Source organism: Aethalodelphis obliquidens, unplaced genomic scaffold, assembly GCF_003676395.1.
Source record: "Aethalodelphis obliquidens isolate GAN/ISIS:26980383/991018 unplaced genomic scaffold, ASM367639v1 scaffold34, whole genome shotgun sequence".
Taxonomy (NCBI): Eukaryota; Metazoa; Chordata; class Mammalia; order Artiodactyla; family Delphinidae; genus Aethalodelphis; species Aethalodelphis obliquidens.
In genome coordinates this window covers 3451630-3477882 of record NW_020837978.1, presented here as the reverse complement: position 1 = coordinate 3477882, position 26253 = coordinate 3451630, and the positions used below count along the sequence as shown (strand labels likewise).

Genomic DNA, 26253 nt, shown 5'->3' with positions numbered 1-26253 from the left:
CCTCGCTCTCACGGTTCCACCTGCCCCCCGCCCCCCGCCAGGCTGGATCCCAGCGGGGCTGGAGCAGCTCACGCAGAGCCCCAGGTTCCTAACCGCCAGGAGCCCCTTCCCTGCCCGCATCCCGGCCTCTCAGCGGCATCCGACCGCTCTGACTGGCGCTCCTCGGGAGCTCCCCCACGGCGTCCATCCCCACCCCCTCCCCTCCCGTCCTGTGGTTCTGGCTCTCCACCTCTGTCCCTCGGGAACAGGCCCCACTCTTCCTGAGGATCGCGCCTCTCAGGTGTGTCTCCAGTTGTTACATCCCACCTGAGCACAGGCGGTGAAACCAAGGGAGCCTGCCCTGAGCTCGCAGCTGCTGCTGGCCAGCCTGTGGTCCGTAGGAGGCCCCTTCCCGTCTCCAGCCTCCACGTGGCTCTGTCTCCTGCTGGACCCTGGGTTTTCATGGGCAGAGACTAGATACTAGCATATTTCGTATTAGACTAGATTTTGCCTTTTTGAGGGCCCTCTTTGCGTCAGGTATTAGACTGTGGACTTTATCTCGCTCATCTCTGACAAAGGAGGTGTGTGTTGGTATTCATTTTTTACTTCGACCCAGAGCTATTCGAAACCAAAACCCATCCCTTCCCAATAAATGTCGGTATGTCTCCAGAAGCTTAGACCATCTGAAAGACAACCTGTGTTCTAGTAAAAACACCCTTTGCGGCCGTTTTGGATGCCCGGGCCCTCTTCCTCCACCAGGCCTGCTCCCTGGCTCAGTCAGCCCCTCTGTGCCAGACTTCCCTGGGACTTAGGAACCCAGGGGCGATCGGACAGACTCAGCCTCAAGGGGCTGCTGTAGGAGACTGTTGTAATGAGGGGACACACGGCAGGAGGGGGAGGGAGGGGCACGGCTCCCAGAAGCACCAGGCAAGGAGCAGGTGGGAGCTGCCCGGTGAAGGCAGGGCCCCCCGTGCTGAGAGGGGGGCTTCGGAGATGAGCCTGCACTTGGGCTTTGCTCTGAGGGAGGGGCCCCTGGAGGGTTAGCTGGAGCTGGGGCACGACCGCAGTTCTTCTTCGGCACTTGCGCAGCTCCCTGCTTCTCTGCTGATATCTGCGCTGACCCTCTGTTTATTGCCCTTTGGAAGCACCTGGGGAGCAAAGACTGTTTCTTTACCCCGAGAACTTAAACAGGGCCTGGTCCACAGCAGATGCCCATCAGGGTTTGGTGGATGAATGAGTGTGTTAGAATGCAGGGAATATGACCAAAGGGTCTCCTTTTCCTTAAAAAAAAAAAAAAAAAAGTATGAACTCAAGAGTTATTTATATCTTATTTTCTTTAGAGAACCAGATCCATTTTCCAAACACCAGATGGCTTAAATTAGCTTATTAAAATGGTAATAAGGTTGATCTTTATGAAATATAAGCAAGTCCTTTTTGTTTTTGTAGGGTTTTTACAGCATCTCCACAGAGTGAAATCAAGCCTTAATAGAAGCATGAACACCAGGTTGTTTAATATCTATTGCCTTCTAAAGGGGAAAGATAAAAATAAAGCTTTCTTTCCTTTAAAGAGAAAAGGAAAGAGGGGAGACTCTCCAGTTATCATTTTGAACCCCTTTATGATGCATTGACACGCCACTCACCATTTGTATCCTGCTTTAGTTTTTGGAATTTTTTTATCTTAATACGCAGCACCGATAATGTGGACATTTAAGAATATACATGAAAAAGCATTTGTCTTCGCTTCAGGCCAGTCTGAGACAAGAAAATGGACTAGATTACCCCCTTAGTACCTTCTGTAAAAGCTTCTGATACATAAGTAAATAAGACTTTTGGTTCTTATTATTCTTAACCACTCAAGCAGAGCTTTAAACAAGATCCAGCCTTTCTTATTTAGTTGCCAGATTTGTTTTCCTGCCTCTTCTGTTTATTTCTTCCCACAGAGTCAAAAGATGAGAAGTGACCACTTCTAACCACATACTTAATTTAGCGGCTCTGAAGGGGGAAGAGAGGGGTGTGAGGGAGAGAGAAGTGAGCTCTGATGTGCAACTCGGCACAGGAGACTATACAGGCTTAGCAGTTACTCAGCCTAGGCATATTCTGCAGAAACTTCAGCAACCAGGATCTCTTAGGATTATTATATTAGTACATGTTGATCCCTTTTGATGCAAAACCTTTCTTTGCTATATAATGGTTCCAAATATAATAATAATAACAACAAGAATAATAATAATCGCCACCATTTGTTCTGTGTCTTATATGCCTGTGTAGCCTGTTTTCACTAAGGTTAAAAAGGAATGACGCATGCCACCCAGAGCTGCAGACCCCGCAGTTAAGCGTTTAGGATTCCTGTCCAAGGGCAGATGAGATTGCTGTGCAGGGGTGGAAAGCATAGGGAGCCTCTCATCGGTACGTCACAGGAAAGGGCGGAAGCTACACAGCAGCATATTTTATTTTCTCTTTCCTGCAGCCATGAGCCCATAAGCTCTGGATTACCAGATAGAGACCCAATTCCTAGACACCTTCCTAAAAGTCAGTGTACACCAGCTGTGGGTCATCTTTTTCCACACAGAGACTAAGCCAGGGAGAAAGAGGAGGAGAAGCCTTTAATTCTAAACTAACATGTGTCCTAGGCATTCGCCCTTCAAGTCTAAGATTTATGCTTTCATTATAGTTTCTACAACTGTATGTGGCAAATGCTAGATTATAAAAATAAAGCATACGTGCAGACTAAATCTTTTTACAATAAAAATCTCTCTATAACATAAAATATTCACCACTCTCAGGTCATGGCCTCCTTGAAAATTGATGCATTTCAACTAAAGAGTATAGAAGGTCCATTGATGTCAAGCAAAATGCGACCTGACTAGTAATTTAAGGTGTCACACGGCCACACTGCTTACTGTGCTCTACACACAATTGAAAGAAGAACCTAAACCGAGATTCTTCAACGGGGTCACATCTCTAAAATACACATGCTCGGCTTGTAGTTACGAGCACCTCGACGTCCTAGGCAGACCTACGGCTCCAAACCACTGTCAGGACGAAAGAGACGGGCGTGGCGTGCCTCCGAAGTGTCGGTTGCTGTTTAATATCCGGGCGCTCACGGCCATGGACAAGTTTATCTCCGAGTTAGTGCTCGCTTCAGTAATCTTATCCATGCAGTCATTGAAACTTGAAAATGGACTTTTGCTAAACATTTAAGCATTGATTAAAAGCTTAATTATATTTCCTCAACCAATTTAAAAACCAGTTACTAATCTCATATAGTGGCTTCTCTTAAACTCTCCAAACACCTTAAAAAGTAGCTAAAACAACACAAAAATCGTCATTACAAAACCAATTACTACATTTACACCTAAACCTGTTCTAAAATATCAACAGTTTTGGTTTAACTCAAGTCTTCATTATTTCTACACAGCATCCTAGGGTTTCAGAATGTCACATTAATTAATACCTTTCTCAGTTTTAATAGTAAAAGGAATACCTGAGCTTACATTACCTGATGCCCGGTCAGAGCACTGGTCACCAATCTGAGCTGCCCTGTCGTGGGTAAAGTTCACTTGTGTCTTCAGTGTGACTGTGTGTGTATGTGTTTCTCTGTTTCTTTGTTCAGTGGGAATGCTATTAGCAACAGGGAACCAAGAGGACCCACGTGAAGAAAGAAATGTTCTCTTGGAGATGCCAGCATCCTATCTTCTAGGTATGTCCAGCAAACAGGTGAAAATGCAGACCTAGAGCTCAGAGGCCACGTGGGGCAGGAGGCCTAAGTTTGGAAGGCACCTGCTAAGAGGTGAAAGCCTGATCCCGGGCCATGTTGCCCAGAGGGAGCGAGCAGAGACAAGAGACCAGGAGGGGCATGCAGAGGAGTTTCAGGGCGTGCTGTGCGCCTGTGTCCAGTACTCAGAGCTCAGCAGGAGGCCTTCTGGGAAGAGGTGGGCGGGAGGCCATTTGTAACTCCAAGGCAGCCTCATGGGAGAGAACGGAATTGGCAGAGCGAGCTAGTGGTCCAGAGGCAGAGGCACCAGATGTAGAAGAGAAGATTGGTAGTAAAGGGCAGGAAGGAACGAGCAACTGTTTGAGAATCTGGGGAACAGGAAGACAGGTCCGTCTGGGTTTTTCTGTGAGGATGTAAAGATTTTATTATGTTTGTTGACTAGGAAGAGGGAACCAGTGCAAAAGAAATCATCAAATACACAGTAAAGAGTAGAAAGAACTGAATGGAGCAAGGTCCTAGAGCAACCAGGGGAAAGTGTGTTTTCCTGAAGGAGCCTCAGATATTGCTGGAGAAGCAGGGAGAATAGAATAGATCAGAAGATGTGCAGGACAATTCTGAGGCAAAGAAGGAGGAGTCAAAGAAGCTCGTATTTTCTTTTTCCTACTTTGCTATTCATCTTCCAACCTGGTTTGTGTTTGGGGCTATAAAAAAATAATTATGTAATGACATATCAACAATTTCTTTTATACTTTTGTTTTTCTTAGCACGAAAATTCATTCATCTTACATGGCCCTGATTCTTTCAAAAAATTTGAAGAGCAAAACTTTGTGTTAAGTTTAGATTATAGGATCAAGATGTATTGCTTGAGAACAGAAAAGTTGAGAAGGTTTTGTTGCAGTAGATGTAGAGAACGTGAGGGGGTTTGTAAAGAATGGGTACGAGGATAATTGTGCAACAGGGAGGACAAATCTAAAATCGAATAACACACTTCAGGAGCAGAAAGGGAAAGAGAGGTTGGTGCCGTCTTCCCCAGGCTGGGCTTGGCGAGGAGAATGCAGCAGCGATGTCAGGTGAAGCAAGGGTACCCATGCCGGCATCCCTGCGGTGACTGGTCACCAGGCTCCATCTGGGCAGAGCAGCCCTGAAGTTGGAAGGGCAGCTGGGCCATGAGAATGGGAGGGACCGATCAATGGGAGACTGCGTTGAAGAGGAAGAGCAAGCCCAGGGGTGACAGGTGGAGAAGAGCAGAAGGATGGAACCTGAATCAGGGTCTGGGGCTTGGAGACGTCAGTGAGATGCTAGGGTGGGGGATGTTAGGGAGACAGTGAGTCATTACATTTGAGGATGATGTGGACAAGCCAGGGTGATATCACAGATGCTGAAAAGCCTACAAACGCTGGCAGAGGAGCAAGTGGACTGGGGAACTGAGCTGGGTACCAAAGGCAGCAATGGAAGGCAATCAGTACACAGCAGCCTCAAGTTTGGGAAGAAGTCGCACTGTCACTGTGTACACCTGCTCAGCCGTACACGGTGCCACAGAGGAAGTGGAGCGAGCAAGTGCTGTAAACTTCAGAAGGCTCCAGAGGTTCCACAGGGGCCTTGGGGACTACGGACTCTTCAGAGGCATCGGTAACCATCTCCTGGAAGACGCTACTCAATCATCGTTTGTGGTTTTATGTTGAGACTTAGCTTGTTTGTTTCTACGTACAAACCTGTGATGTGTGGCTGGTAGTAAAGGAAACTGATTAGCCTATGTGGCTGGCATAATAAGACTGCATCTGGCATGGTCACATCTCCTGTGATTAAGCACAGTAAGAAGTTAGTGGTACACAGAGCCATAGCCAAAAGCCGGCTGTACACATGACGGGGCAAGTTATTGTAAAATTCACCTTGTACGGCTGTTCTTCAAAAAATTTAAACATAGCATTACTAGGACTTCCCTGGTGGAGCAGTGGTTGGGAATCTGCCTGCCAACGCAGGGGACACGGGTTCGAGCCCTGGTCCGGGAAGATCCCACATGCCGCGGAGCAACTAAGCCCGTGGGCCACAACTACTGAGCCCACGTGTCACAACTACTGAAGCCTGCGCGCCTAGAGCCCGTGTTCCGCAGCAAGAGAAGCGACCACGATGAGAAGCCTGCACACCACAACGAAGAGTAGCCCCTGCTCGCCGCAACTAGAGAAAGCCCACGTGCAACAACAAAAACCCAACGCAGCCATAAATTAATTAAATTAAAAAATAAATAAAAGACAAGGTTCTTGGCAAAAAAAAAAAACCATAGCTTTACCATATGATCCAGCATTTCCGTTTCTGGTTATATGCCCAAAAGAATTGAAAGCAGAGTCTTAAAGAGATATATATCCCCATGTTCATAGCAACATTATTCACAATAGTCAAAAGGTGGAAACAACACACATGTCAATTGATGGATAAATGGATAAACAAAATATGGTTTATACGGTGGAAAATTATTTGGCATTCGAAAGGAATGGCATTCTGACACATGCTGTAACATGGATGAACCTTGAAGGCATTGTCTAGATGAAATAAGCCAATCACAAAAGGACAGCTCTCATATGATTCCACTTATATGAGGTGTCCAGAGTAGTCAAATTTGTAGACACAGAAGTAGAAGGATGGTTGCCAGGAGAAGGGGAGTTAGTGTTTAACAGGTGCAGAGTTTCAGTTTGGGAAGATGGAAAGTTCTGGAGAGGATGGAGGTGGTGGTTGTACAACAGTGTGAGTGCACTTTACGTCCCTGAACTGGACACATAAAGTTTAAATGGTAAATTTTATGTATAACCACAATTTTATAAAAATGTAATAAGTTATTCTCAATGTATAAATGATAAATTTTACGTATGTTTTATCACAGTAAAGGTAAAACCAACTTAGACCCTGACTTTGAGTTACTGAGGGGTTTTTGTCCCCTTTTTTTTTCAGTTGTGCGTTGAATTCTCAGTGAGAAAACGATCAAGAAGAGCAGGATCTATGTATCGTTTTTAAATCTTTACAAGAATATATAACCGTGTACGGGTGTATGTGTGTGTGTCCACAAATGCAAATACATGCTTCATTCTGCTTCCAAACAGCAAATTTGAGCTGCCAGTAAACTCCCTTCCTTAAAAGGAACTCACCTTACGTTAACTCTTTATAGCAGGGAGGTATAACCAGAGAAAACTGTTCTAACGCCACCCATTTTATTCATTTCTTCTCCTCTTTCTCTTTGGGTCAGAAAAGCTAACGTACGCAAGAAGTCTCCTAAAGCCATGACACTATATAAGTGAAAGGCACCAAACGATGGGTGCTGGTCTTCCAGCCTCCCCACTGGGATCAAGGCCTGATGCCCCCCCAAGACAGGCGAAAGAGGACTGGGGCAGAGGCAGCAGCCTCATCCTTTCTTCTATTCGGAAAATCACTTTGAAAAGGAAACCTTCATTTAAACTAACACCTTTTAATCACTTTAATAGTCTTTTCTCTTTTTCCTGCTCTGGATCTTAGACGTCCCTGCACAGCCCTGGTCAGAGTGACATCCCACTACATCCTAAGAACAGGCTAACTCTGCACATGAGGCAGCAGTGCAGGCGCATCATCCTCGACAACTCTGCGGAGACGTAGCTTCCAGCCCCAGATGCTCCTTGTAGCTTTGCTGCACCCACGCACAGCTTGGGGAAAGCCAGTGTCCTTTGGGGGCTGTAAAGTAGGCATGGTGGGCCAGCTGACCCAGGGCTCCTTTCCATCACCAAAACTACCTGTTTCCCGAGCCTGGAATGCACTCACACCCCTCTGTAACCTGTCTGCTCCTCTGTTAGAGTCTTGGCCACATTTCCTGGGTGACAGCAACACGTGTTTTTATTTTATGTTGCACTCAGCATTCCAAGGAAAGACAAGGGATGAAGGGAAGTAAATATTGATTTAAATTTCAGCTAAATCTTCAGTTGGTTGAAGGGTTTCCCTCAGCAAGCCATGACTTTCATAAGGATTGCTAGCAGATCTCATACATTCTCAATTGACCACTTGTTTGGGGATGTTTGGGTGTGTGTGTGTTGGGAAGTGTGTGTGCATTGTAGGCAGGGGGAGAATTCCTCACAGCCCTGCTCTCAGAAGAACTGAACCCCTGTGGACAGGGTCAAGTTTTCATGTGTTATCTATGTACATGTGTCCTAACAGGATGTGCTGGTGCCTCTTTTTCCAAGGGGGTTACATAAGCATAAGCAGCAGAGGCTATGGTGCAAGATGTGGAAATACAGGTGTTTAGGACACATTAGACAGGCAGAGCCCTGGAGAGCACAACAGTGAGAAGGTGACTGCAGCAGAACGTCTGAGTAGAATTAGCTGAGCACAGATAATGTCTGTGGCCCCTTTGGTGCTGTTCGACACTGGAGTGGGTCACTGGCTGTCTTTATCGTAGTTTAAAATGGTACCCTGTGTCTGTTATGGACTGAATGTGTGTGTCCCCACCAAAATTCATATGTGGAAACCCCTAATCCCAATGCAGTGATATTAGGTGGGGTCTTTGGGAGGCAATTAGGATTAGATGAGTTTGTGAGGGTAGAGCCCTCGTGAATGTGATTAGTGCCCTTATAAGGGTTCCGAGAGAGTTTGCTTCCTCTCTCTGCTCTCTGCCATGTAAGGGCACAGAGAGGGGTCCGCACTATGCAGCCTGGAAGAGGACCCCCACCAGAACCCCACTCTGCTGGCACCTGACCTCAGGCTTCCAGCCTCCAGAAGTATGAGAAGTAAGTATCTGTTGTTAGAAGCCACCCAGTCTGTGGTGTTCTCTGAAAGCAGCCCAGTGGACTAAGATAGTGTCCATGGCAGTTAAGAGGCTCTGAAGGTCACTGACAGGACCACTTCTACCCGATGTAGAATGCAGCTTGCTTTGAGGTGCCCGTCCCTGTCATATCACAGGAACTACATAAAATCTCCTCTGTACATGATCTTTAAAAAAAACAACCCTTTTTTCTGATTTTCAACTTCATTATTTTGGCTGCGTTGGGTCTTCATTGCAGTGTGTGGGCTTCTCATTGTGGTGGCTTCTCTTGTTGCGGAGCATGGTCTCTAGGCGCACGGGCTTCAGTAGTTGTGGCATTTGGGCTCAGTAGTTGTGGCTCATGGGCTCTAGAGCGTAGGCTCAGTAGTTGTGGCGCACGGGCTTAGTTGTTCTGTGGTGTGTGGGATCTTCCTGGACCAGGGGTTGAAACCATGTCGCCTGTGTTGGCAGATGGATCTTCAACCACGGCACCACCAGGGAAGTCCCTGATTTTCACCTTCTTTGGGTTTTACTGAAATTAATGTTGGGATTAAATTTGTTTTAGGTTTTTCTTCTCATTCTGAAATGATCGATAGTAATGCTGAAAGTGAATTCATTCGTTTACTTTTCCCTTTTGGAAGTCATCAGAGAAGGGAATTACTTAATTTCAGCCGTTAAGAAGATAATTTGATTCACTAAGGATGTGTGTACTTTATATGTTATACATCAGGTTTAAAAAAAGAAATTCTAGATACATCAGCTTTGGAATTCATTCATTTGGATTAAATATAAATTATATAAATAAATTAAATATAGCACACTCAGTGAAGAATGCCGGATGTAGAGGGAGGCCAGGCTTCAGCCCTGATCGGGTTCAGGATACTGCACAGGGCCCCCAGCTGTCCGCTTCCGGCCCATTCCCAGTGGCGCTTACCCTCAGCACCTGGGACGTCCAGCCGTGTGCCGGCATTGCTCCTTTCTTAGCTGATCCAGGTTGTCTGTTAATGCCATCCCATCATTGCATTTCTTCAGTCCTGCATTCCATGGGCGTTAGGGAAAAGATGACTTACACCAGCACATTATTACTGCCGCAGGAAGATGCAAGCCGGAGGAAGAACAGGGTTGTGCCTTCCTGGCTCTGCCTAGACTGGTGCTTTGCTTCAGACTGAGATGTAGAGAAGCAGCAAGGATGTGGGACAGGAAGCCAGGATGGAAGGCAAAGTGTCGGCTGGTCCCTTTACAACACCATGGATTGCCAAACTATGAAGTCTGTCCATTTTTAAATGTCCTTTTTTTTTTTTTTTTTGCGGGGGGTGGTTTTGATAGACGGAGAGTGTTAGAGATCCACTTTTTTTTAATAGTTAGTTAGTTGCGCCATGTGAGCTCTTAGTGGCGGCCCGCATGTGGGATCTAGTTCCCTGACCAGGGATCAAACCCGGGCCCCCTGCATTGGGAGCACAGAGTCTTAACCACTGCGCCACCAGGGCAGTCCCTAAATGTCCATTTAAGGAGCATCAGTACAAATGATTTTTGTTTTTCATTCCACGCACACTCTTCTGCAGAAAAAAAAGAGTTTACTTCTAGAAGCTTGGTGTTTCGAAGAAGCTGTGCTTCGAAATCTCGAGCAATGATTTTTAAGAACCATAGGAGAGTTCTACATCCAAGTGTTACTCTTCAAATTATTTGCCTTGAAGGGCCTGTTTACTCCAGTAAGCTTCCTTTTCAGAATCGCCTTCAGTTTTACTTTCTGAAGGCACATAAGAAAATTGAGTAGTATCTTGGCCTCTTTCTTCATTCTTGACTCTGAATCACTTTTAACTGTTTCCAAAAGGTAAATCTACCCTCAAAGGATAAAACTTTGCCGACAAAGACAGTATGCAAAAGAATGTAGAGTTATTCAATAAATATTGAGCACCTTCTGTTGCCAAGTGTTCTGCTAGACACCAGGGATAAAAGATGGACAGACACTTTCAGTCCTTGCTGTCACGCTGCTGATCATCTTAGGGGAAGACAGACTCTCTCAAAAACAATTAACTACACAGTGAAAAGTGGTGATGTGTGTAGGTCTAGCAGGAGCCCCGGGAGAGGAGTGGCCTTCAGAATAATTTCCAACAAAGACACCATCCAGGAATGCCTTATCATCTCCTAAAATGACAGTCGTAAGGAAGGTGTGAGGTCTACTGTGTGTCTGGAAAACTGTCTTCATTTCCTGATTTTCACTTCTCATCTCTCTACAAATGCACTTGACCTGGCGTATTTGCAATAATAGGAAACAGACACTGCTACCATGTGATAACCTGTCCTTTAGCCCCACAGACTGATCAAAGAAGATAAGTTATAGCATCTTATGGCTTTAGTTGGATTTTATATTTTTGTTAGTCATTTAAATAATCTGGTGCCATAAAGACATATTTGACAGCTGTGGCTAAAATGATTGAACAGAATACTTAATAAACTATTCCTCAAGTCAGAACAGTAGGACGGAAACAGCACGCCGTAGCAAGACAACACAGGAGTGTGGGCCTAGAGGTAAATTAAGCAAGCATCCCTCACTCGGATGATAATTGTGTTGGCACCAGAGCGCTTGTGTATCACTGAATCATGCTCTTAAAGAGGCAGTTGGTACTTAAAAAGAAATCATCTTGGAGAACAGGACAAGGCTTTTCTGGTCGGGTGATTTTTTTCCAAGCAAGGACATGCTTTACTAGGAAAACTTCTTTCTGAGCTCCTTAATAATCAACTGTGCCATTTAAGGAAAGCCATAAGAAGGTATATTCACTAGCAGAGAAACGTAAAGTTGAAAAATTTCTAAACTCATCTGTGATTTTTGTTTTCTGCCCAAATTAACATTTCAGTAGTGGTCACACCAGTCAAGCGCACAGCTCTCTAAACGCGCAAAGAAATGGAGATCGCGGTGGTCCTCCTTCAGTCATCAAATTAGCACTTTTCCATATTTCTCCTTCATGTTGCCATTCTCAAGTTTTACACACATTTATGGCATTTACACAGTAGGGGATATTTAAGATATTTTCAAAGAGCCAACAACTCTAAACAAAATGAGTGCTACTGAAATGTGTCCTTTACCGCATTAAAGAAGCATATTCCTCTGTACAGCCCTGCTTATATGTAACTATGTGATGGGAAGCTTGGGAAAATATACAGGAGGTTTCAGGCATAATCCTTCTGCCTCTGTACCAATGGAGATAAAATCGTATTCTCCCACTCTTAGAAATCTGAGCTTCATATTCACCAAACCTTTGAACCACTGTGAAACAGGTGATCAGCTGACATCATCCTTGTTTTCAAGATGAAGATGGACGCCTCATTTTCAAAGGAAGTCCGTCAGATCACAGCATAAGCAAACGCCCTTTGGTGCTTTAGCCCTCAGGCACAGAGCAGCCAAGAATTATTTCCAAACCGCACTGCTTAGAGTGGAGACTGAAAACTGCCCAGCTAACCTCCTTCCCACTGGTTCCTGAGGAGGAGAGGAATGGACGGCAGACCGCTGAGTGTTCAATTTGAAAATCTTGGATGAGGCTTAGAACCCAGCAGAGGCTAACAGATAGTAGCATTTGCAGCACAAAAGAAGCCATTGCAGAGATTTTCTTAGTATTCCACAGGCCCTGTCCTCCCAATCCATCACTACCACTGACACTTAACCATGTACAACCACCACCATTCTGATTATGCTCACAGCCCCTGTGGGTCAGGAATTCTGATGCTGTGCAGTGGAAGTGGCTTGTCTGATCCATGACGTCGGCCTCAACTGGGAGACTAAAGCTGCTGGGGATGGCACAGTTGGCTGGAGTTGGAGTCACCTGGCGGCTTCTTCTCACAGGTCTGGTGCCTAGGCTGGGACCAGCCATGGCCCTTAAACAGAACAGCTACACGTGGCCAGGCTCCCTGACATCATGGCAGCCTCAAACTTCGTACATTGCGCTCAGAACTGCAGAGGATGGTGCTCCAGAGGACAGGACACAGCCTTGCCTCCAAATTCACATAGCCTCACTTCTGCCAGATTCCACTGGTCAGAGCAGTCATAAGTTCAGATTCAAGGGATGGGGACATAGCCCCCCACCACCACCAGTTCTCAATGGTAGGAGTGTCACAAAATTGGTGGCGGTATTTTAAAACAACCCCAGGCCCCTTCTCCTTAGAATTGCAACAGCCCTTTGTCCTGGAATCCTCAGAAGAATTATGTTATAATTCGATTATGATTGGATTCTAATTATATTCTCAGACTTTGCTCCCCACCATCCAGTTCAAGGACAAGGGCTTGGGGCTCCACCTACGTCTCATTACCTCTGAAATCACCGGGTCAGTCAGGAAAGAGAAGGGTGCTGGGGCATATGGAAAACATTCACCTGGTGGGCCCCGGGGCTGTCTGGGAAGCTTGTACGTGTTAAGGGACAGCTGTTAGTTCCAACTGAAGGTAGGAATGAAGTCTTTGTATTTTCAGATCTTCCCATTTTAATGTGAAACTGGATTTTTAAATGTTGGTGCACGTTGTTTTAAACACATGCTGTGCGCCCACCAAGCACATTTACTGGCTGCATCAGATTTTTGACCTGGAGCCTCCAAGGGTCCAGGCTTGTGCTCCTGTCTGTGCTGGCTCCGAACCCCTCTCATGAAGGCCCAGGACTCATGGAACAAGGCAATATTGAAGATTGCACATTTGTGTTGACACGCAGAAGTCTCCACACTGGGTTCTGGGATGTCCCTCCTTCAGATACTACGAACTTTGAATAGTAGTTGCAGATCCTCTAGCTGAGAATCTAGGCTTTTCTCAGTACGTGGAAGGTGTCCTTCTCTATCTGCAGTCAGCGGTACATGGCCGCATCCTAGTGCATTAATTATATGCGTGATATACGTAAGCCCCGTTGGCTAAGGAGCGGACCTTTAACGCTTAGCTGAATAAAGCTGAAGGAGGAGGATTGGCTTGTATTTGGTATTCTCAGCTCTTCTCAGTATTTGTTAGAATTTAAACTTGTCCTAAGCATGATATCTGTTTGAAATAGAGGCAGAAAAAATACATATTTATGTATATGTACTTCAGTTTAGTATTTGAGACCTTACAATTACCAATTATTACTATAAAGACAAAATTAAAAGTATAGGAAAATAGAAAGACCAAGAAGAGATCTAAGGAATCTCAAGCTAAAGCTTTGTTTTTCTTTCAGCCTTCCTTGAACTAATCATTGGCTGAGTTTATAACTAACCCCCTCCCACCAAGAAGAAATGTCCTAGTGGCACCGGCCAAACAGGATGAAGCACACTGAATCCTCTTCATTTTCGTTTTTGTAACTTAGGTCTTCGTGAAAACTTTCCTGTGCGGTATAAGTCTCTCGGGTTCTATTCATTATCACCTCTGGGGGAAGCCAGGAGTGGGGAGAGATGGATATATGCCTCATTTTAACCACAGTAATTGATTTTAAAGGTGACACTATCCTTAGTACCTTAGATGCCCTGGAGGGGGTGAGATTAGTTGTTTTCCTCTTGGTGGTGGTGAAATTTTAATGATTTTTTTCAATATGCAGTAGAGCTTTCATTCTTCACGGTAAAGATGCATGGTAAGATCTAAACACAGGCAGCTGCTTGTGGGACACTCTTTATTTCTCCTTTGTCCTACCTTTAAAAAACAAAAGAGAGAGAGAGAGGAAGAGAAATCAAGAATATTTCCAGAGAATCTCTTCTGGAAAACCTCAGGTCTGACAGTAGAGAACTGAGGGGGAGGGGCTTTGTCCAGATGGTGTCCTGGGTCACGGTTCTCTTCTTACAGAACCCTGGAAGTGGTCACCCGGCCTTCCCCCGTGGGCCCCACCTTGGCATAGGTCTTTCAGTCTGTAGCTTCGCGTATCACTTCACAGGCCTCCCTACTCTACAGCACCCAGGCCTGCCAGGATCTGCCCGCCACCTCTAGGACAACTTCCTGTTGAAAGAGACTCTGGAAGCAGGCTGCTGTGTCTTGAAAGCTGGTTCGTTACTTTAAGATCTACCTCTTCATCAGATGAATTTCTCTTTTGCGTACATATTTAAACATGAGCCGCGCACTCAGAAAAACTAACCATAGAAGGTGACTAGCCCATAATAAGCACTCAGTGAAGAGTAAATTTATAAATTAAAAAAAGCTTAAAATATGGCATGATATATTATTGAAGGAAAGGATTGCAATTATAAACATCACATTTAACTCTCTAAAGTGCAGCTAGTTGTTCTTGTTCTGTGACTGATTCAAACTTGTGACACAGTAGCCCGGCACATCTTGGGTACGTACCTGCATGTGCTGCCACGCAGGCTGGGACTTAGGGCAGCTCGAGGAGTAGCCTAAGAGGATCTTGGAGACAGAAGGTTCCAGTTCCTTGAGCAATGCCCAGAGCATGGCTCCATGTAGAGCGTGTGACAGCGTTGCTACATCTAATTGCTGTATCATATTTATAAGCGTGTGATGGCACAGAGCACAAGAAATTTCATTATGTCTCTGGCAAATTCATATTGAAAGAAAGGACAGATGGTTGAAAACAGCCATAAAATATTCTATTACATGTCTGAAAATCATTAGACAGTAGTTAAAGAGATGTTATTAATGGATCAGATTCACTTGGGGAGTCATGTTTCTGTAATGCACATTAAAGCAATGATGCTTCCGGTGGTATTTTTAATGTAATCAGGGCCAAAGACAAACATGTCTTCCTGTGTAATTAGAAAATGGATTTATCGACAGTTAAGGAGCTGCTGTGCAGCTCAGCTCTCCATCAGCTGGGAGGTTATTGTTTTAATCTCCTACCACCAAGGAGGAAAGCGTAACAGTGCCACAGCCCCGAAGGTCACAGAAACAGTGCCATGTTGTTTTATTGATATATTCTGAGGAGATGGGGAAGAGGTCCAATTATTATTTCTGAAAATCATCAAAAGCCCCTTTTTAAAAACCCATAGATAACTAACCAATTTGTGAACTATGAATGAATAATTTGAACCTCCCGAGTGCTTTAACATGTCCTTTAGAATTAATACATCAGCGTTTTGACTCTGTAAGCGTGAGAATGATTTTGGTGTCCGTTTTACGGCTGAGTGACAAACAGCGTATCTGTAAGATGTTGGGGAGCCCTTTAGGCCAGATGTAGCCACGTGATGTGGTCCCCACCCTGCAGAGCAGAACATGCAGCCCTGTGGGTCCATATGTCAGAATCACAGGTTGTTCAGTGCTTGGGGAGTGAGGCTTTCCTTAGGGCATCTCACATTGCAAAACAGGATGGGGCAGTGAAATGAATCCAGCAACAAAACAAAAGGACTGGAGGAGTTCAAAGAGCTGGGATCATTGTTCTCACGGGTCCAGGGCCTCCTGCCACTCAGAGTTGTCTGCAAATGCTCTCTCCTCCGCTCTTTCTTTTCCTGGGCTTTCAGAACTTGCTGCCCTTCAGACTATGCTCTTCCCTACAGGAGCAGCATGAGTTTCAGCCTGCTTTCCCAGAACATGGGAGAGCCTGGGTTTGTAGCACGTTTTCACTTGTTACCTTTTACATCAGCTGCCGACCTGTGGCATCCAGGTAGGCCTGTAATCACATAGTTGGTGGGTCGCCAGAACCCCTTGGGGAGTGGGCAAGAGTTCCTTCATGCCGCCCGTAAGCTCACGCTGTGTGGATCAGGAGTGCCTCTCCTGTAGCATTCGACCTGGAGCTACAGATGCTGGCAGCAGTCCTGGCAATGTCCCCACATGGCTGCGTGGGCCTCACAGGTAGATCTGTGCACTTGTTCCAGTGGCAGGGCGATCTTTGTGTCCTGGACTAGGAACTGATAACCTCTAAGTAGGTTTCCCCCCATGTTACTGTAAGGAAAGGACCCGCAGCTCTCTTCTTTTTGTTGATACAGCAGAATGAGGGTAGAATTCTAAATGAAGAATGAAAGTGGGATCAGTTGAACTCACATGCAACTGTGACCACTTAATCACTTGAGGTAATTTTTAATTACTTATGCAAATATATGTGAGATTGAATCCAGATGTCAAATAAATATTTAGTTATCAAAAAACAAAAATCATCTCCCAACAGAGTAAAGCCCAGGACCACGTGGCTTCTCTGGTGAATTTTACCAAACATTTAAAGAAGAATTAACACCAGTCCTTCTCAAACTCTTCCCAAAATTTGAAGAAGACAGAACACTCCCAAACTCATTTTATAAGACCAGTATTACCCTGATACCAAAGCCAGATGAGGACACTATAAGACAATAAAACTACAGAGACTTCCCTGGTGGTCCAGTGGCTAAGACTCTGCGCTTCCAATGCAGGGGGCCCAGGTTCAATCCCTGGTCAGTGAAAAGGATCCCACATGCCACAACAAAGATCCCACGTGCCACAACTGACATGGCGCAGCCAAATAAATAAGTAAATATTAAAAACAAAAAACTACAGACTAATATCCCTGATGAATATAAATGCAAAAATTCTCAGTAAAATACTAGCAGACCAAATTCAGCAGCACATTAAAAGGATCATTCACCATGATCAAGTGGGATTTAATCCAAGGATGCAGGGATGGTTCACCATATGCAGATCAATCAATGTGATACATCACATTAATAGAATGAAAGAAAAAATCATATGATCATGATAAGAGACACAGAGAAGGCATTTAACAAAATTCAGCATCTGTTCATGATAAAAATTTAACAAATTAGGCATAGAAGGAACATACTTCAACATAATAAAGGCCATATATGATAAGCCCACAGCTAACATCATACTCAATGGTGAAGGTTTGCAAGCTTTTCCTCTGAGATCAGGAGGAAGACAAGGATGCCCACTTTCACCACTCCTTTTCAACACAGTAGTAGAAATCCTTGCCAGTGCACTCAGGCAAGAAAAGGAAATAAAGAGGCATCAGAATTGGAAAGGAAGAAATAAAATTGTCTCTATTTGCAGATTTTATATATAGAAAATACTGTAGACTCCACCAAAGAACTGTTAGATCTAGTCAGTGAATTAAATAAAGTTGCAGGATAAAAAATTAACATGTAAAAATCAGTAGCATTTCTAAACACTAAGAACAGGTTATCTGAAAAAGAAATGAAATGATCCCATTCACAATAGCATTAAAAAACAATAAAATACTTAGGAATAATATTAACCAAGAAGGTGAAAGATCTCTACTCTGAAAACTACAAGACACTGATGAAAGAAATCAAAGAAGACACAAATAAGTGGAAAGGTATCCCATGTTCATGGACTAGAAGAATTAATATTGTTAAAGTGTCAGTACTACCAAAAGCCATCTATGAATTCAGTGTAATCCCTATCGAGATTCCAGTGGCATTTTTTTACAGACGTAGGAAAAATAATCCTGAAATGTGTATAGAGCCACAGAAGACCCTATATAGTCAAAGCAATCTTGAGAAAGAAGAACATAGATAGAGGCATCACACTTTATGGTTCCAAGCTATACTGTAAAGCTATAGAAATTAGAACAGTACAATACTGATGTAAAAACCAACAAATAGATCAACAGAATAGAATCCAGAGCCCAGAAATAAACTCAGGTATATATGGCTGACTAATATTTGACAAGGGAGCCAAGAATACTCAATGGAGAAAAGTCTCTTCAATAAATGGTACTGGGAGAATTGACTATTCACATGTAAAAGAATGAAACTAAACCCCTATCTTACACCACTCACAAAAATTAACTCAAAATGGGTTAGACAAAAATGTAAGACCTTGGGCTTCCCTGGTGGCGCAGTGGTTGAGAGTCCGCCTGCCGATGCAGGGGACATGGGTTTGTGCCCCCGTCCGGGAGGATCCCACATACTGCGGAGCGGCTGGGCCCATGAGCCACGGCCGCTGGGTCTGCGCGTCCGGAGCCTGTGCTCCGCAATGGGAGAGGCCACAACAATGAGAGGCCCGTGTACCGCCAAAAAAAAAAAAGAAAAAAATGTAAGACCTGAAACCATGAAACTTTTAGAAATAAGCATAAGAAAAATGCTCCTTGACATGGGTCTTTTTTTTTTTTCTTCTGGATATGACACCTAAAACACAAGCAACAAAATAATAAATAAATAAGTGGGAATACATCAAACTAAAAAGGTTTTGCACAGCAAAAGAAACAATCAACAAAGTGAAAAGACAGCCTACAGAATGGGAGAATATATTTGCAAGCCATACATCTGATAAGGGGTTAATATCCAAAATATATAAAGAACTCATATAACTCAATACCGAAAAAGCAAATAACTCAGTTTAAAAGTGAATAGGCAAATAGTCAAAAGACCTGAATAGACATTTTTCCAAAGAAGACAAATGGCCAACACGTACGTGAAAAGATGCTCAACATCACTAATCATTAGGGAAATGTAAATCAAAACCACAGTGAGATATCATCTTACGCCTATTAGAATGGCCATCATCAAAGAAACAAGATGAGTGCTGGAGAGGATGTGGAGAAAAGGGAACCCTTGTGCACTGTTGGTGGGAATGTGAATTGGTGCAGCCACTATGGAAAACAGTATGGAGGTTCCTCAAAAAATTAAAATAGAACTACCATATGATCCAGCAATTCCACTTCTGGGAATATATCCAAATGAGACAAAAACACTAACATGAAAAGGTACCTGCACCCCCATGTTCATTGCAGCATTATTTACAATAGCCAAGACGTGGAAACAGCATAAGTGTCCATTGACAATGAATGGGTGAGAAAATGTGGGGTGGGTGGATGGATATACACATATATATATATATATATAATTCAGCCGTGAAAAAGAAGGAAATGATGCTGTTTGCAACAACATGGATGGACCTACAGAATCCTCTCCTGAAATTCTGCTCCATAACCGCTATTGAATCCCTTAAACTGGAGCTCCTTCAGCCTGCCCACCTGTCGTTTTCTGCTTCTCCCGTCCCCAGCCCTGGACGGTGGTCACATATGTCCATCATCCCTGAGTACATTCCCCCCCAGCCCCCTGGCTGGCCACTCCTTCAGAGCTTCTCTCACCATGTCGGGAGTTGCTTCGCCTTGGAGCTTCCCCTCTCTCACCGGTCATCCCTCCTCCTCTGAACCCGCAGAAGTCACACAACAGATGCAGAGAGCCAGGAATACATTGGTCTTGGGTTTTCTTGTCATTTATGTTGAATTTTTTTTAAATACTGAAAATTTTTGAAAAAATAATATAATGGAAACCCATATGCCTGCATCATGATTGACCAGGTGTTAGCATTTGCCATGTTCACTCCCTCTCGCTCACTTGCACGTCCTCTTGCCCTCCTCCTCTCTTTCTCTGTCACTATTACTGTCACTTTGTATATTTTTTCCTGAACCATTTGAAAGTCAGTTGCACACTTGACACCTTGCCCCTAAATTTTTCAACATGTGCCTCCCAAGAACAAGCACGTTCTCCTTCATGCACGCGGTGCCGGCATCACACCCACGACGTTTACCAAGGATACGGTGATGATGGTACCCATTGACGTGACACACAGTCCGACACAGGTTTCTCCACACTACCCAGTCATACTCCTCCCTCCCCTCCCACTCAGGATCCAATGCAGGCTCCACCCCTGGCCCTGGCCCTATCACCCCTTGCCCCTCCACACCTTTTTTTTGGTCTTTTGTGACCTTTCAGTGTTGAAGAGGCCAAGCCAGTTGTCTTGGATGGTGCCCTGCAATCTGGATTTGTCACTTCACCCTCCTGCTCGGGTTCAAGGGAAGCATTTCTGGCAGGAAGAGTGCAGGCACGATGCTGCTGCGTGCTTCCCTCGTCCCCACCTCGGGGGACACGCGCTGTGGGTTTGTCCCACTGTTAGGGTCGCTGTTGATCGTTTGCCTGAGATCTGCCCTTCTCCTTATAATTAGGAAGTGATACTTGAGACCCAAGAAGTGGTTTCCTGTTCTGCAGCAACTTTCCATACAGGCTTAGCCTTCATAGGTAAGGACCCCACCTGAACTAATTATTGCATCAGTGGTTGCACAGGTGATTTCCTGACTAGCTGGCCTTCTAGAAAGAAGGGCTTTTTCTTTCCTCCTCCTCCCTCTTCTCCCCTAATTTTTTGAGTATCACTGTAGACTCAGGTTCTTTTTTATTGGAAACGTTGTGATCTGTTGCCGTCATCGTTCTTCTGGATGCTCACACAGTCCCACACTTGCCAGTGGGAGCCCTTTCCAGCCAAGTCCTCCTCCCTCTGATGCGACCCCGTTAGTCTCTGGGCACTGCCTTGCTCTCTGACACAAGGAGGTTTTTTTGTTTGTTTCTTTCCAATAACACAATACAATTACCTGTTACTTTCTATCCATAGCTGTGTTTTGTCAGGAGAGCCAACTATTTTTAAAAAGCAAACAAAAACTGTGTGCCCCATTCACAGCTAAAAATAAAATGCAGTGTATTTCTCCAGAAATGGATTTCTGGATCAAAGCCCAGCTACTAATAACCCAGATAAACTGGCACTGCCTCTCGGGGAAGAGTAGACCGTTATGGAATATCTGACTCGGCCTTGTTGGTGTGTGACAAGCTCTTCCAGGACAGCAGAGAAAGGCAGATGAGTTGTATGTGTAACTCGGCATGTAACACATTCACCAGTGGCGCTCTGATAAGGTCCACTGTGTGCCAGACACTGTGCAGGTGCTCTTGCGGAGGTCAGAGGAGATGAGACCAGCTGAAAAGGAGAAATGAGCCAATACACGACAGTGTGCTTATTGGTGTTACAGGAATTAATAGGGGAAGAGGAAGTGCCGAGCAGAATACAGGGGAGTTGGTCTATGAAGGAGCGCAGAGTGAAGGGGAACTTTGCATGGATGGCTATTTGTGTGTTACTGCAGGCCACACAGTTCCGACACGTCCAGCTGTTAAGTGATTGATTGTCTCTGTGCCTCGGTGTGGGGAAGGGGGCGGCGCGGGGGGAGGCGTGGGCAGAGGGATTAGAGAGGAGGAAATTCAAGAAGTTATGAAACTCAGACCAGCCTTTTGCTTTACCTGTGCTCCAGTCTCATCTGGTGGTTGTGATGCTAGCGGGTATCCTAATAGGGGTTACTTCTGGGGTAAGAGAACTTGTTTTTCTCCCTTCTGTGTGGCAGATATCCTGGAACAAAGAGGGCAAATAGGAAACCCCACTTGCTACCCCACCCCAAGTCAACAAAGATAATAGAACACTGTGAAAGAAAATGAGGAGTAACTGCATGATAGGTTCGGCTTGAAATCACGACATGGCTTCTTTAAACAACCATCATTTGTCTCAGTGCCGCGCTGTTTAGATCATGATATGATTAGCTTGGGTAACTTCTTTGCTTTTAAATGAAACCTTTAAATGTTTAATGTGGTTTAAAAAGTTTTTCCACAGACAGCTCTCAACACCATCAGGAATCTCTGTGTGGTGATGGTAGTTGTGTTGTATTCCTTTAAAATTCTTTTTTTTTTTTAATGTATTACCAAAGCTGAACGAAATATTCTTCAGGTAGCTCTTTCATAGCACTTGATATTCTAGCGTATGAGAATTTATTTTCTTCCACTCTAAGGAATGCTGTTATTTTTATTGAAACTTGAATTATAATTGTATTATAATTTTACAATTAAGAAAGAAAACTAAAACTGTCCATCTAGCCTTTCAGCTTACTGCTTTTGTTAGCAGTTTCAGCTTTTTCCATAACTCTCAGTTTCATTTTAAAATTTCGTTTAGTGGATTATAGAAATGTGAGCCTCAGTCACAGTAGCATATTTCCTGGTTATAAGAGACTAAAAGGAAACAAGCTAGCATTCTAAGTTTTGGGGAAATTTTGTGATGTCATGTGTAAAAATGAATGTCCTGGAATTCTGTACTTGCATCCACTGATTAGTTTAGTACTGACACAAAAGTAGAGAAAAACAAATTAGTACAATCAGATATTAACATAGTTAATCTGCAAAATGATAGCTAAAGGGATACTTAAAGATGCCGTTCATTTTTCATGATATCACATTTCTTTGAAAAATAAACACAGACATACGCTTGTGTCCATAGTAAAGCTACTGCTGAATCACTGTAACAGGTAGGAATAATAAGTGGTGATTTGAATGGGAAATTAAGACAAACTCATTGAAACCAGTGCCTCATATCTTTTATTTCTCCATTTTCACATCTAAAATACAGGTAAAGAAAGTGCTTCTAATTAGATGCTTACAGAGTTCAACATGCTTGGTCGAAAGATAAAAATGCCCGGGGAGTTCCCTGGTGGCCTAGTGGTTAGGATTCTGGGCTTTCACTACCGTGGCCTGGGTTCAATCCCTGGTCAGGCAACTGAGATCTCGCAAGCTGTGCGGTGCAACCAAAAAAAAAAAAAAAGTAAAAAAGAAAGATAAAAATGCCCAAAGGTACTGCATTTAAACTGATTTCCAAATTTGAAAGCTTCTGTAGAGCATTTCCCTTTTCTTGTTCTAGTTTTTTTTTAAGATGAAGGAGATTAAGAGGTACAAACCTCCAGTAATAGAATAAATAAGCCATGGGGATATGATACACAGCATAAGAAATATGGTGAGTAATTTTTAAGAACTTTGTATGGTGACAGATGGTTAGTAGATTTTCCGTGGTAATCACTGCATAATACATGCAAATGCCAAATCACTGTGTAGTATACCTGAAACTAACATAATACTGTATGTCAACAATATTTCAGTGTAAAGAAAAAAGAACTCCCTTTAGATTGTTGGTCATATAAATGCCATGGGAGTGGGGAGGGGCGAACAAGGGAGAGGGAATTATTCAAAAGTGAATCCGTTTTTAAGTGAAAAACTCCAATTATATATTCCTTTTAAAATAATTTTTGTTAAAACATATGTATGTATATAAACAGTCCAGTGTCATAAGAGTGCAGCTCAGTGTGTTTTTATCAACTGAAGACATCCTGTGCTCAGAGCGCAACCAATGCAGGCATATTACCAGCACTCCAGAAGCCCCTCCTATTTCCTTGCAGTCACCACATCCCACCAGGGATATAACCACTATCCTGACTCCTCACGTGGATTGGTTTTCCTGCTTTTATACTCTCTGTAATGGAATCTAGCTGCTCTTGCTCAATATTGTTTGAGATCTCTTCATATTCTTGTATTCTGGTATGGATGGTTCCTCCTCCAGGCTGTATATTTTTTCATTTGTGAAGACACCACCAAATGTATTTATCCTTTCTTTTTCTCTTTTTTTTAAAGATTAGTGACTCATTGACAGAATTTTTTTTTAATACAGTAGTTTTTATTTTATTTTTTTAATTTTTGGCCACGTCGGGTCTTAGTTGCGGCACATGGGATCTTCGTTGCGGCTCTCAGGCTTCTCTCCAGTTATGGCATGTGGGTTTCCTCTCTCTAGTCGTGGAGTGCGGGGTCCAGGGCGCGTGGGCTCTGTAGTTGTGGTGTGCGGGTTCCAGAGCATATGGCTCTGTAGTTGTGGAGCACAGGCTCCAGAGCACGTGGGTTCTGAAGTTTGCGGCACATGGGCTCTCTAGTTGAGGCGTGCGGGCTCAGTACTTGTGGCATGTGGGCTTAGTTGCCCTGCGGCATGTGGGATCTTAAGTTCCCCGACCAGGGATCGAACCCACGTCCCCTGCATCGGAAGGCGGATTCTTTACCCCTGGACCACCCAGGAAGTCCCTGTTTATCCTTTCGCCTACTGATGGACATTTGGGTAGTTTCCAGTTTGGGGCTATTTTGCACAGTGCTGTTATGAATGTTCTGGCACTTGTCTGTTGGTGAATGTCATTCTAGGAATGGAATTGCTGGATCATCAGTTTGCATGTGTTCAGCCTTAGAAGGCACTGTCGAGCCTCCACAGTGGATGCCCCAAATTGCATTCCCATCAATCAACAACATATATTCCAGTGGTAGTTCCACGTCCTCTGCAATACTTGGTATTTCTGTGTATTTTCATTTTAGCCAGTCTAATGGATATGGTAGTTTTAATTTTAATTTCTCTAGTGACTCGTGAAGATGAGTACCTTCTCATGTATTTGTGCATGGAGGGATATTTCGTGTTTACAGATTGGAATACCCAAAATTATAAAGGTGTTGGTGTTCTCCAAATTCACGTATAGAGGTGATGCAGTCCCAATCATATTACTAGCAATGGTTTTTTTGTAGAAACTGAGATGTTCATTAAAAAATTCTCATGGAAATTCAGAAGACCAGGGATAGCTAGTGCATACGTAAAGAAAAAGAACTGGCATATTTCCACTACCACATGTAAAACCCCTTCTAAAGCTCTGTTAACTAAGATTGCGTGGCATTGGTACGTGGCTAGGCTACCTGATCAGTGGAACAGAACAGAGTCCAGGAAGAGACCCACTTACATACAGTCACCTGGTTTATGGCAGAGAGGTAACTGCAGTGCACTGGGAAAGGGATAGCCTTTTCAATCAGTGGTGTTCAGTCTGTTGGATAACCATTTGGGGGTGAAAGTATCCTGACCTCTTCCCCATTCATACATAAAAATGGATTGTAGAAAAAAAATGGACTGTAGATTTAAGTGGGAAAGGAAAGACAAGTTTAGAGGTGTTAAGAAAACAAAATTCAACTGAGTAAATTTTAAAGGTTTTATTGCCTTTATTGAAGGACTCATGAATCAGGCAGCATTCAGTGTAGCAGACAGAAAAGAGCTCCAAGGGGCTGTACAGAATGAAAGACTTTTATAGACAGAAGGCAGTGGGAAGAGGGAGCACAGAGTGGTTCGGTTGTGGCAAGGTCACTTCCCTTTAGAGGTTACGGGTCTGTCGGGCAGGCGACCTAATGAGTGCTGATCGGGTGATTCCTGATTGGCTGGTTTAAGATTCCGTTTCTGGGAGAGACCGAAACTATAGCTAAGTCTCCGTTTGGTGGTGTGTGGCTTAGCATAACCAACTCCATTTTGGACCTGTTGTTTTTAACAGAGGAAAACAAAAGAAAACAGCTGCATTACTTTGGAATAGGCAAAGATTTCTTAACTAGGACACAAAAAGTGTGAGCCATAAAAGAAAAAAAAATTGAGCTCTACTAAAATTACGGTGTCAAGAGCAATAGTAAGAGAATAAAAAAGCAGAGAAATGGGAGGAAATATCTGGAAAGAGATTTGCATACAGGATATATAAAGAACTCCTACAAATCAGTTGTTAAAAGACTGAAACCAACTCCTAAAAATGGGTAAAAAATGTGAACATTCACTTCACAAAGGTGATATCCAGATGGCCGATTAACTTGGGAGGATTCCCCTTTTGCCACGGGCGGGGGTGTGGTGTTCTACTTCTAATAAGAGAATGTGTGTGTCATTCACATATTCAAATACTTCTTTACTACTGACAGCCTACAGTAGTATGCTTATGCAACATCAAGAATGTGTGTGATTACGTTAACATACAATGTCCTTTAAATATTACTGTTTTAGGCTCATGATGTTTTGATGCTATGGACATGTAAACATGCAGGATCTAAAGGATGCAACAGCAGGAGACACCAGATGGTTTCACACTTACTTATAACCCTAAAGAGAAATTAGCTTTTCCATTAGCATGAACGTGAGCAAAGAGATCCCCCCCTGGGCTTCCCTGGTGGCGCAGTGGTTGAGAGTCCGCCTGCCAATCAGTGCACGGGACACGGGTTCGTGCCCCGGTCCGAGAGGATCCCACATGCCGCGGAGCAGCTGGGCCCGTGAGCCATGGCCGCTGAGCCTGCGCGTCCAGAGCCTGTGCTCCACAACGGGGGAGGCCACGCAGTGAGAGGCCCGTGTACCGCAAAAAAAAAACCGGTTCCCCCGTTCCGCTTGCTCCCCAACTCTCACCCACCCCGCTTCTCTCCCTCTCTCCCTCTCTCCCTCTCTCCCTCTCTCCCTCTCTCC

The 26253-nt window shown here is 44.1% G+C and overlaps 1 protein-coding gene across 2 annotated transcripts in view; it reads left to right on the top strand.

Annotated features, from left to right (window-relative positions):
• LYRM4 (LYR motif containing 4) overlaps nt 1-26253 on the top strand; it is a 116152-nt gene that overhangs the window by 53297 nt on the left and 36602 nt on the right. The window contains exon 3 of one of the 2 annotated variants that reach the window (XM_027128283.1): nt 20288-20360. The exons of the other annotated variant lie outside the window; for it this stretch is intronic. Within the exon in view, the coding sequence (XP_026984084.1) occupies nt 20288-20360 (73 nt within the window). The remainder of the gene's footprint in view (nt 1-20287; nt 20361-26253) is intronic. 2 annotated transcript variants of the gene reach the window in all.